Source organism: Manacus candei, unplaced genomic scaffold (assembly GCF_025592945.1).
Source record: "Manacus candei isolate 608988 ecotype Guabito, Panama unplaced genomic scaffold, ASM2559294v1 h1tg000009l, whole genome shotgun sequence".
Lineage (NCBI taxonomy): Eukaryota > Metazoa > Chordata > Aves > Passeriformes > Pipridae > Manacus > Manacus candei.
The window spans coordinates 5,847,151-5,859,794 of NW_026138057.1; the positions used below are offsets into that span (position 1 = coordinate 5,847,151).

At 47.1% G+C, this 12,644-nt stretch overlaps 1 protein-coding gene across 2 annotated transcripts in view; it reads left to right on the forward strand.

Moving 5' to 3' along the window:
• Nucleotides 1–12,644, forward strand: part of LOC127466211 (uncharacterized) — a 34,605-nt gene that overhangs the window by 20,936 nt on the left and 1,025 nt on the right. The window contains exons 1-7 of one of the 2 annotated variants that reach the window (XM_051776822.1): nt 10,616–10,624; nt 10,867–10,931; nt 11,049–11,261; nt 11,547–11,694; nt 11,935–11,999; nt 12,112–12,261; nt 12,446–12,594. In XM_051776822.1, the coding sequence (XP_051632782.1) occupies nt 11,109–11,261; nt 11,547–11,694; nt 11,935–11,999; nt 12,112–12,261; nt 12,446–12,594 (665 nt within the window). In that variant the 5' untranslated portion in view covers nt 10,616–10,624; nt 10,867–10,931; nt 11,049–11,108. Of the gene's footprint in view, nt 1–10,615; nt 10,625–10,866; nt 10,932–11,048; nt 11,262–11,546; nt 11,695–11,934; nt 12,000–12,111; nt 12,262–12,445; nt 12,595–12,644 lie in introns of those variants that run through there. The other variant, XM_051776823.1, reaches the window with a different exon arrangement.

Below are 12,644 nucleotides of genomic sequence, written 5' to 3' on the forward strand. Positions count from 1 at the left end.
GCAGCAGAGCAGATGGGCAAAGCCTGGAGCTATGGGGATCCCTGAGAAAAAGGTCCTTGGAGATGGCCAGAAGCCCTGTCACAGGCAGGAAGTGCTGTCTGTGTCCCGCCCGTGTGTTGGCCGACTGCTGTGGCGCTTGCCTGGGGCGTCTGCCATGCCTGCTGCAGAAGGCCTGGAGGCCTGGTCAGGAGGGTGGGGACAGCGCTAAGGGGACCAGGCTGGCCTGGCTGGGGACAAGGAGGGCAAGGGGGCCCTGCCGGGGCACGCCCGCTGGGTGCTGCTGGCCAGGGGCAGGGGCAGAGGCAGGGCTGTGGGCCAGCCCGGACCCCCACGGCTTCCCAGGCCACGGGTCTGTGGCCCAGAACCCGCTGAGCCAGAGCTCTGGGCCCGCAGAGCTGCTGCCAGCACGGGGAGGGCGCGGGGCTCCTGGGGCAGGGCTGCACAGTGGCTGCTGCCCAAGCCACAGACAACAGCAGCAGGCTGTGCACAGGAGCAGCAGCACCCACAACGCCTGGGCCTCCTCGGGGAGTCGTCCCCTGGGGGCACAGTTCTTTGGGCAGGAGACGGACACCAGCCCTGCCAGGACTCGGGGCAGTGGCAGGTGGCTGTGAGCAGCTGTTGAACTGCGGGGACAGTCCTGCCTTCCCTCCCCCCTCCCCAGGTTGCCACGGGTTTCTCCCCCCACCTGAGGTATTGGAACTTTGTTTCTTCTGAAATGTTCCAGACTTTCTGTCCTGGGGATAACAACTGTTGTTCCTTTTTATTAAGCCCGGTGCTCAAACTGCCAGTTCGAGTCCCAAAATTCCAAGATTCCTCCCAGACCAAAGGTGCCACACCAGAAAGGTCTTGCTGCCCATGGAGTGCCCAGGCTGGCCTACCAAGTGCACCAGAAAGCCAAAGGTTCCAGGCTTTCTTTCCTGGGTATAGGGGCTGTTGTTGGCTTTTTTCAGCCCTGAGCTGCAACTGCCAGTCCCAAAATTCCTGACGGACCAAGATTCTTCCCAGAGAAAAGGTGCCAGGACAGAAAGCTCTTGTTGCCCGTGGAGTACTCAGGCTGACCCACCAAGTGCACCAGAAAGTGAAAGGTTCCAGGCTTACTTTCCTGGGGGAAAGGCCACTTGGTTCCCTTTTTTTTTAGCCCTGCGCTGAAATTGCCATACCTACTCTGAAAATTGAATACGGATGAAGATTCCTCCAAGACCATGGGTGCCAGGACATAGAGCTCTTGCTTCCTATCGAATGCCCATGCTGGCCCACCAGCTGTACCAGAAAGCCAAACCTTACAGCCTTTCTTTCCTGGGGAAAGAGCTGTTGTTTTGTTTTTTTCAACCCTGTCCTCTATTTGTGAATCCAACTCTTAAAATTGTATACGGACAAAGATTTCTCCCAGATAAAAGATGCCAGGACAGAAAGCTCTTGCTGCCCATGGAGTGTCCAGGCTGAGCCACCAAGTGCACTAGAAAGCCAAAGGTTCCAGACTTTCTTTTCTGGGGAGAAGGGCTGTGGTTTGCTTTTTTAGGCCTACGCTGCAAGTGCCAGTCCCACTGCCAATATTCTAGACAGATGAAGATTCCTCCCAGACCAAAGGTGCCACATCAGAATTCTCCTGCTGCCCATGGAGTTCCCGGGCTGGCCCGCCAAGTGCACCAGAAAGCCAGAGGTTCCAGGCTTTCTGTCCTGCCAATAAGCGCCTTTTTTTTTTGTTTTGTTTTTGAGCCCTGCAATGAAACTGCCAGTTTGAGTCCCAGAAGTCCACAGAGATGAAGACTCCTCCCAGAGCAAAAGTCCCACCAAAAAAGCTCTTGCTGCCCATGGAGTGCCCAGGCTGAGCCACCAAGTGCACCAGAAAGGCAAAGGTTCCAGGCTTTCTTTCCGGGGAGAAGGGCTGTGGTTTGCTTTTTTAGGCCTATGCTGCAACTACCAGTCCCACTCCCAATATTCTACATAGACCAAGATTCCTCCCAGACCAAAGGTGCCACACCAGAATTCTCCTGCTGCCCATGGAGTGACCACGCTGAGCCACCAAGTGCACCAGAAAGCCAAAGATTCCAGGCTTTCTTTCTTTGGGAGAAGGGTTGTTTTCTTCTTTTTTAGGCCTACGCTGCAACTGCCAGTCCCACGCTGAAAATTCCAGATGGACCAATATTTCTCCCAGGGTAAAAGTGCCAGGAGAGAAAGCTCTTACTGCCCATGGGGTGCTCAGGTTGGCCTACCAAGTGCACCAGGAAGCCCAAGGATCCAGGCTTTCTTTCCTGCCTCTGTAGGCAGAAGGTTTGCCTTATCTATAGTCTGTAGTGCTTCTCAAATCACATAGTCTAGATGTTGGAATTGAAAAAAAATAGGCTATGCACAGGACCCTTTCTCTCACGATTAAGGGTTACTTTGCAAGGTATCAACATTTCAAGTGACAGAAGAAAACTGTTTTGACACCTCTGAAGAAGAATTTTTACACAACAGAGGGAAAGAAAGACTACAACAACAGTCGCCCTGTACAAGATGGGGCTTACTTTGACTTGCCCTGGTGTTATTGCTTTCACCTGAGTTCCCTGGCTTTCCATGAGTTCTAATTAGTTCACCTGACATTACTGTCAACACAGCAATCAGCACAGCCTGTGATCCCAACCGTGCCACGGGGACAAGCTTCTTACAAACACAGCCAGGTGACACCATTCTGCACAGTGCATTACAGCACTGAACTGTCTGATGAATACTGGGGTTAATTCTGCGAGTACTCTGATGATTGGATTTCATACATTTCTTAGAACTCTAATAACATCTCATTATTTTAATAGTTGCAGTCAGTTTGGCTTCACTGCATAGGTCGTGTTGGGTTAACAGCAGGTCTGTCAGAAGGAAGACAGGACTATAGAGGCAGATACTGTGAGCTTTCTGTGGAGTCACGGTGAGCTTGCTGGAGCTTAGCCACTATGAGTCTACAAATGCTGAATCATCGTGAGATTGCTGTAGAGCAGTCAATCGTGATGTATGTTTATGAAAAAGCACCAGTTGTGGTGTAACATGGATGTTATGCCAAGGGTTATAAATGGGGTGACTTGTTCCAATAAAGGATCTATCCCTCTCCTGTCCTGCTTGTGGAAGAAGACTGTTTCTGCGTCACTTTGGCCATCTCAACATACCAGCGACAAGGTGGTATTCCCACAACGTGTTGTAGTTGTTTATAGTGTTCAAAGCACATTCTGTCATTATTCCCTGCCGCAGGCCAGGTCTGCTTAGAAGCAGTTTGGTGGAGAAGTGTGCCAGAGGTAGTTAAATACCATTCAGTTGAATGAATTTCATCCAGTTCTTGAACTATATGTTTAAAGGCTCTTTAGCACTTCATTTTTAACACTGTCCCTAGGCTTGATTATTTCTCCTGTACATGCAGGATGATCTCCAAAATATTGGAGATGACATGAGGGAAACAATTTTCTTGCTCCCTCTCTTCTCTGTTTCCACCCCCATCCTCTTGTCTGCAAAAAAAGATAGCATTCATGGTTCTTTGAATCTGAACAAGGGCTTTACTTTCCATATTCACAATTAGTAATATTTTCAGTTTGCCAGGAAGCTGTGGTTTACCTCAGCAAGAAGAGTTTGGGTAAGGCACTGAGGTATGTCAGTGAGAAGAGCTGAAGGGTTTGGCTTTCCTCAGCAGAGTCCAGAAGACTTTGCAGAGAGCAGAACGTTTTGAGCAGGAGGAACTGAGATGGAACTCCTGTGTTTAGGCAGGAAACAGAGTTATTCACAAAAGCATTTGGGTGACAGCTAGTACCTAATTAATATAAAGAGTATACAAGTTGATTCACTGGGCAAAAAGGTCTGAAGAAGTAGATGAGAAATCCTATGAATCGTCTGGGTGAAGGGGTAGCATGGAACAGGCAGCCCTTGAGGGAAGAGCAGGATGTGTAGAGCAAAAAATTGAGCAAAATCTTTACTGGAAAGTGGAAAAAAGATCAAAGTTAATGTGCAAGGGGACTAGTCTAAGCTGGTAAGTGTACAAAGCAGGAGAAGGGATGAAGATGTCAGTGGCAAATGCCAAAGCAGCTTTCTTGAGTCCTGCTGACAGTTCTGACTCTGGGTGCTGGGTAAAATATATTAGAGCTGAATCAAGGACCATCCCTCATGGTTTGAGACAGTTTAGAAAATAGTAATGCTGCATCAAGGAAAGAAAACAATCTTCTCAGACTTTTTAAGACCACCTGAGAACAAGAGTTTTGAATTACTCTTACAAAAGCAATAATTCCTAAAAAAAAAAATCAAGAAAGTAAGACTTAAGCTCCCAACTTAAACTTTTTCTTAGTTTGTATCCTTACAGCACAAGACAACGTATGAGACTGAGACAGAGAGAAAATTCTTAAGATATCAGAGCAAAAAATTCGAAAGGAGAAGGGCACTTGGGACACAGGGAGACCTTTGAAGGACAGAACAGTGAAGGACAGACAGACAGCTTTGTAAGACAGGACAAGAGGTTCTCCTCTTTAGGCCTTGGTTTTGGCTGCTTTAGTGAGTAGGACAGAAGGAAGACTCGAATGACAGAAGAAATTCCTTCCTGTTGTTGCTTCTGGTACCACCACTTCCCGCTCTCAGAAAATGTGCTCAGAGTTGTAGACCTCTGTTCCCTGCCTCTTTCCTGATCAGAAGAAAGAGTGCTCACCTGGGGACTCTACAGCTGTTCCGAAGGGTGAAGCAGTGGAAAGCACTGCAGAAGCAGTAAGATAAACATCTCGATGGCAATAATCATACTACTCAGAAAAAAAAATATTCAAGCAAGTACTTCTGGTAGTAATGCACTGGTACACTGGGTTCCTGATTTATTTACCAGGCTTGCTACTCTCTTTCACCTCTAGGAAGAATCAGTAACCCTTCCTTCATGGACTCTATACAAATTTTCCTCACTGTGAATCCATTCATAACTAGTATTTGTTTCCAATCATATTCTAGAGATGTGAGTAAAATATATGATGACATCCTTCCGAAAGCCTGTTGGCCACATAAAACAAGTATAACTCTCAGTCATGTCACTTCCCATAACTGAGGCTGTGAAAAGCATGACAAGATTCATCAATTCTTCATAGCTCCAGTATATATTGTATGAACATATGAAGAAACAAAACAAAACAGCTTGCTTTTGGTCATACAAAGCACCCATTCAAGTCCTAAGGGCTTTATTGATTTATTTTCTTTGTATAATTTGACTCCGTGTGTTTCCTGATGGAAACCAGTGGCATAATGTAATTATTGTCAGCCTGGCCAACGGTTTACTGAAAATTACATTCCCAACCTGGGTTTATGCCTAGTATAAGCCTCTTGTTTAGCTTGAGGGTAATTTTCCTGTGTTTTTTTTAAACAGCTAATGGAGTCCAAAGAAATACAGAGAAGACTAGCAATAGTATCTACAGTGGCCAGGGAGTTGCCAACACTTTCCTTTCTTCAACTGCGAGTTCGATTCCCATAGTCTTAACATTCTGCTCCTTAAGAACTGCTGGGTATCTTGAGAGCCACCTAATGAATCCCTGAATGGTGCTAGAAGCAGTGAAGTTCTCTACGTTTGCCTCCAGCATTTTGAGCTGGAGCATAACAGTTATTTTGTTTCCATGAGATAGAATGGAACAGTTTGCTACTGTTCCACTAAACTCAAGCAGCACCCCCATTATTCCAAATCTAAAAAATCTATGTAGCTTCATGCTAATGAAATGCACCTCTATGATAATCCTTTTGTAGAAATACTACTGTGGAAATAAAGGTAAAAGAATGCTGAGGTGGGACCCAGACTGGTACTAAAATGTAATGGTTATTGGCAAAAAAATACCAGTAATGCCACATAGAAAAGGCCCAGGATAAAACAGATTTTTACTGTATTTATCCTCTCCCATATGTGCAGAGCTCACCATCGCAACAGTTTGATTAGAGCATAATTAGAGTATGTTTGCATCTTTCTTCATTTACCAAGCATTTCCTAATGACGTGACACTGGCACTGAGCTGACTGCCCTTGCTGTGTTTGCTAGTTTTAATTTCACTTGAAGAATAATCAATGCAAATGCTCTCTTTCCTGCTCCTTCTCAGCATGTTTGAATATTGCTGCTTTTCCTCTGAGCATGTAGTCTCCCCGAAGAGAATGCTTGTGCCATCCATGCATTTCACTTTGGCAAACACGAGTTAATGTTATCATCTAATTACTTGGTATGTGCGATAGAAACGAAGCCATCTAATGCTATGATGAATGAAATCTACAAGAGGGAAGAGACAGAACTCCCTATTTTCATATTACGTTTTGAAACAGTAATGAAAATGATAGTCCAAAAACTACCCGATTGGCAGTTTTAAGGACTAGAACTCCTCTGTCAAGGAAGATGATGGAGTGGGAGAACCACCCTGTTTTCACAGTACTCCTCATTCTTGCCCAATTCACTTTATAGGAGCTATTGACAACCTTTTAGTTGTTACTGGTCTCCTTTCTATTTAGACTGGCTCTATGAAGGATAGGATTACAGCCGTTACAGAATTATCCAGTAAGTCATCTCCCCAGAAATTATTTTCATAGCATGAGTTTTTGGGATACACAGTTCCTTCATTAATGTAATCCTCAATTTTTTACCCTTCAGTATTACTTCACCTAATTAGGTAATGCTCAGATTGAAGGAGGCCACTTTCTAAGAGTTCATCCCATAAGCTGGCTAGTCTTTTTTGTTTCTTACTGAAATAAGCCCCAGAGAAGGCTCTTGACTCTGCAGTCTCTGATACATGGTCAATCTGTATGTTTAGATGGCCTGTAGAAGGTCAAACGAGTGAATATCAGGGTTATTCTAGATTAGATAGTGTTACACACCTCATATGAACACCCAGGCTGTATACACAGTAGAGAAACTCTCTCAGACTGCCCTCTGTGAGAATGAAAGCCTCATTGAAAGGACTAAAATAGATTTATGTGTCTTGTTTCTTGAGATGTCTAGTAAGTCAAGGTGAGTGCACAGTGAGTGCAATAAAAGCGATCTTATTTTTTGTCCAGTTTAGCCCGTACCAAGTTAGTAATCTCCTGTACTCTGCTCTCCAACAACTGGTAATTTTCACATGTTTCTTGGTTCTGTCTAAGACCCTTTGGAATAATGTGGAACTGAGAGCAGCTGATGGTTATAGAGCTTGGGAACATTTGCATGAAAAGATTTTTGTGCATCAGTATGCTAGTGAAAAAAGTATCTTCTGTAGAGTTTGAAAGACCGAATGACAGTCTGTTAGAGTACACCTTTGGAATAACTTTTTAAATGCCACAATGCTGATATCACTTGAAATGCTTAAATAATTTTCTGACAGTAGCAGAGAAGTGTACAATAATGAGTACAAACCAATATGGCTTTGGGTTTATTTGGTGGAAAAAAACCTGTGTGGAAACCTCGTTTTGGAAAGCGATTATGAGTTACTAATCGGTATTCAAAGTGAAGAAAATAATTTGGAACTGGGACAAAGGAGTAGTTCAACTTTGTGCAAAATTGCTTATCTATCTGGTGTCAACCCAAATTCTGCCTAAACTGCGGTACATTATCTTGTCTCTGAATTTACAGGAGATACTGTGACTGTTGATAAAAATCTGCTTTTTATCAAGGGATTTATATTAGTATTTAGGAGGCAAACATTCTGGCTTTAATAGTACTGCATGTTAACAAATACTTGTTATACTTATCTATACACCACTTGAACTAGAAGCTGAAGTAAACCTGCATTTCTTCTGCATGAAAACAGTAGTAGCCATCTCACTTTCCTCCAGGTATTAGAAGATAAGAATCATTTTTTAAGCCCCCCTCCAATGACCATGATTCATGATCAATGGAAAGGTCCTCTTTAGTTTGGAATGGAAAACTACTATTGTTTACTTTAAAACAAAAGCCAAGAAAATGACTTATTATTTTCTCTTTCAAGATGACAGATAATTCAGTGAGTAAATAATTATTGTGGTACTCAAGATGACATCATAGATTTATGAACTGAGATCATGATGATTTTGTGTAGGATAAGACATACACTCTCTCCATTTTGGTTTCCTTCTGGCACAAGGAAGACAATGTAAATGTTCTATTTTTTTGCTGTATTGTTAGGATAAGTAAATTGAATATTCTGTTAAGTAAATCATCACCATCACTCTAAAGTGATAATAATAACACTATTATAACTGTTATGTCTGCATAAAATTTATAGGGGGTATGATGAATTCAGGTACTGTGGCTACCTTGAGAGAGAGACTTTTCCTAATTTTCCATGAAATCATCTTGTAATTTGTCAGGGCCTGTTCCTACTCCTTGTCCAATAAGCAGCATAAAGACTTTATGCTCATCTGTTCCCGAGCTTGAAAAACTCAGTTGGTTGTGTATTGGTTGAAATGCTTTCAATAAATACAAAATACTTTATTGTGTATTAAATCTCATCCAGCTTATATACATCTAGAAGGGGGGACAGTTACATGGAACAAAAAGTGGGTAGACAAGAAAAAGACCCAATGAGTCATCAAAAGCATTGCATGAGAGTCAGGCTCCATAAGAAAGGAAATATATCTATGTATGAATTGTCTGTGTTTGTTAGAGCTTGCACCTGTGTTCTGTAACAGAACTAAAGTTGGGGGCAGCAGGGAAGAGAAGTAGAGTATGTTATTAGGTAAAGGTTTGTGGAAGTAAGCTTAAGAAACAGATTAATTCCTAAGTTGTTCTGTTAAGGCTAACTTTGGAGTTTTCAGTAGCTTCTTCACTGACTAAAGTTCACCTTAATATTATCTGTTCAACTCCTTCCAGGGTCAATATTTTCATGGGCTTCTTGACAGTATCAGCAATCATTGATCCTGGTGCAACAACTGAGGAACAATAGATTTTGTAGTGTCTTCCATTGACATCATAACCACCTTCTCTCTCTTTGTTGGTTAGGACTAATTAAAAGCCACAAAACACTGACTCAAAGCCGAGTGTTTCATTGTTTTAAAGTGATTTTCCTTCAAGAAAGTACTACCAGACTATGTCTCTATCTGGAGATTAATGCATGAATAAAAAGAAAAGAAAAAAGAACAGATGAAAAAGTCAAGAATTTTTGTTTCTTGCTACTGCTTTGCTCCCCAACTTGCACCATGTATAGGCAGGTCAAGCACTGCTCTATTAAAGAACAGCAAGTTCTCTTCAACAGAGCTTGCAATTTCTGGGACTCCTCTACTTAGAATTGAACAGTTTTGACAAGAAGACAAAAAATATAACCAAAGGAAGGGCAGGAAACAAACAAAATAAAAGTATGTCCTACACAGTGAAACTCTGGTACAAAAATAATATTTACTGTAATTATAAATAATAAATAAGTCCTTGTTTGTAAATTTGCTATTGATAATGAATAAAAGAAAACATAAAAATTTCAGTGTTATTCTTATGGAATAGATAGTAAAAGCTAATTGTGACCACTGGTTGTGAACTGATTGAAGTGATCCTCTACTCCCTACTGAGTAGGAATGGCCAGTCAGAATAAAAAATGATAGACAGTTTTTAAATCGATGCCAGGAAAAAAGTCGAATTTACCAAACATTTGTTGCCATGCCAGGTGTATTTCAACAAGACATGCATGATATTATTACATGAGAAAAAACCAACTAAACAAAACCTTTCTTCCTTTTCAAAGACTTTCTTCTCAAGTATCCATATTTTTACAGAACCCAATCCAAAGAGAGATCCCCAAAGATTTCATATTATTCAATGTTATGCAAAAACATGAAAAGCAATATGATTTGTCTTTGAGAAACTGTTTCAGACTATGACAGGAAAAAGCAGTGACTACTGAGGCAGTCACTTGAAAGCCACAAAGCCAACAAAATGTAAGGGTTTGTTGGTTTCTTGCTTTCATCTTTTATGCCTCAATTACTAAACCTGTTCTCCCCCTGACCCCTCATTACATAAGAGCAATAAATTCCCCTATCTGGCTGTAACACACACAGTACTACATCAAACTCTATGGATTCCATATGGATTTTCCTTGGTCTGCTTCAGCACTATCCCTTGGGCAGGGTGTCACAGGGCCCTTTGTGACACGTGCTGACATAGTAGTGGTGGTGAGGTGGCCACGCCTCAGTGCTCCTCGGAGCGTGCGACGGGACGGACGGGAGAGAGCGGTGTTGTGCGGAGCCCCCGCGCAGCCAACTCCTTCCCTGCGGATCCGGAGCGTTTTGGAGGCGTTTCTGTGCTGCAAGTGCCCTCAAGGCCAGACCGTGGGACTTGGTGACACGGAGCTTTTGCGAGGTGTCTCCAAGCCCCGCGGCAGGTGCCCTTGAGGCCGCACTGCAGGACTTGCTTACCCGTAGCGTTTCGTAGGCTTTTATCTCTTTCAGGTGCCCTCGAGGCCAGACCGCGGGAGTTGGTGACCCGGAGCTTTGGCGAGGAGTCTCCAGTTCCTGCGGCAGGTGCCCTCGAGGCCATTCTCTGGGGCTCGGTGCCCCGGAGCTTTTCCCTGGCGTCTCCAATCCCTGCAGCAGGTGCCCTTGAGGCCCGACTGTAGGATGGCAGGGAGACGCTTCAGCCTGGGCAGGTGTCTCGGGAGGAAGAAGAAGGACAGCCCTGGGACTGGCCCAGCACGGCAGCCTGAGGAGGCGGAGCGGTCCCAGCCCCTGCAGGAGGGTGAGTGGCAGAGCTGAGCCCCAGGGTTGGTGGCTACATCCGGCTGGGCCTCTTACCATCCCATCCCCTGTGGACGTGGCCAGGAAAAGGGAGGGGAGAGGAGGGCCTGAGGCTTATCCCCGGCAGCTCCCGGCAGCCCCCGGCATCCCGGGCCCGGGCCCGCCTGTGGAGCGCGGGGCTGGGCTGTGTTCTCCGGCCTGTCCCGCAGCCCCTCAGCTCTGACCGCGCTTGCTCTTTGCCAGATCCAGGTCGGACCCAGACACAAGAGCAGGACCGCGCCTGTGGCCGCTTCCGCAGGGCAGCCCAGGTACCTGCAGCTGTCGCCTCCTGGGCTGGGCCTGCTGTCAGGCCTGCTCAGCCTGGCACCTCTGTGGGAGCTCTTCAGGGCACATCCCTCTCTTCCATGCCCTTTGTTTTCCTGTAGGCCTTTCTGAAATTTGTGGGCATTCGGCGTAGGAAGACCAGGATCACACCAACCGAGGTCATGGCACAGCCTGACCCCACGCCGAGTGAGCTCACGGCCGAGGCTGATGGCGCAACCACCCAGGGCATGGCAGGCACTGACATCACACCCGTTCAGCGCCTGCCCAATGCTCCTAGTCTGGACATTCCCGGGGAGAGAGTTGTCTCTGTGGAAGTAAGCAGCCTGTGGGTAGGGATTGTGTGGCCCCTCTAGTCAGGTCTGCTGGGCCCCCTCCGCCTTTGAGGCCAGCACGGTGTGGTGGGAAGGGAAGCCCTTCTCGGGGGAAAGTGGGAAAATTGCTCCCTCTGGCAGCTCTCCAACTCCCCCATGGCCCCTCCAGGCCAGCCTGTGGGACTTGATGAGCCGGAGTGTTCCCAAACCTCCTGTATTGCAGGTGCCTTCAAGGCACTTGTGCAGGACTTGGTGACCCAGAGCTTTTGCATCCCATCTGTCCTGCAGGAAGCCGTGAAGCCAGACAGAGACATGGAGCAGAGCCCCCCCAGGGTGCCCAAGCTGGCCTGGCTGAAGGAGGGGGAGGAGGAAGGCCCTGGAGCTGCCCTGTCACAGCAGCCTGAGGAGGCGGAGCGGTCCCAGCCCCTGCAGGAGGGTGAGTGGCAGAACTGGGCCCCAGGGCTGGTGGCTGAAGCCAGATGGGCCTCTTGCCATCCCATCCCCTGTGGACATGGCCAAGGAAAGGGAGGGGGGAGGAGGGCCCGGGGTTGATCCCCCGGCAGCTCCACGCACTGGGCATCCTGGGGCCGGCCCCGCCTGTGGAGCGCGGGGCTGGGCCGTGTTCTCCGGCCTGTCCTGCAGCCCCTCAGCTCTGACCGCGCTCGCTCTTTGCCAGATCCAGGCCGGGCCCGGACACAAGAGCAGGACCGCGCCCGTGGCCGCTTCCGCAGGGCAGCACAGGTACCTGCAGCCGTCGCCTCCTGGGCTGGGCCTGCTGTCAGGCCTGCTCAGCCTGGCACCTCTGTGGAAGCTCTCCAGGGCACATCCCTCTCTTCCTGCCTTTCTCCTGCAGATGGTTTGCGAATTCACCAGGTGCATTTGGAGGGAAGAGACCATTGCCATGGGCGCCGGGGGCATGGCAAACTCTGACCTCTCCAGTGCCGAAACCAGTGCTGCCCTGCTGGATTTGCTTGTGGAGAATGGTGTCTCCAATGCCAAGAAAGTAAGCAGCCTGTGGCCAGGGCTCCAGCCTGAAGGGATTGGGTGGCCCCTCACGCCGGCTCCGCTGGGCCCCCTCAGCCTTAGAGGCTGGTGGAGAGTGATGGGAAGGGAAGCATCTGTCGGGGGAAGCTGGACAAGTTGCTGGCTCTGGCAGCTCTCCAACTCTCCCCCGTGCCCCCTTCCAGGTGCCGGCCTTGGTCAGGTACATCCACCGGTGGCTCACGGCCAACGCGTCTGCTGAGCGCAGACTAGACAAGGCTGTGCTGGCTCTGGTCGAGGCACACCCCGTGGATGTGGCGGTGACTGTGCTGCGCTCAGCTCCATCCTGTGACAGGTATGGGGCCCCCCTGCCTCCAGGGCTCACCAGCCCATTCCCATGTAGAG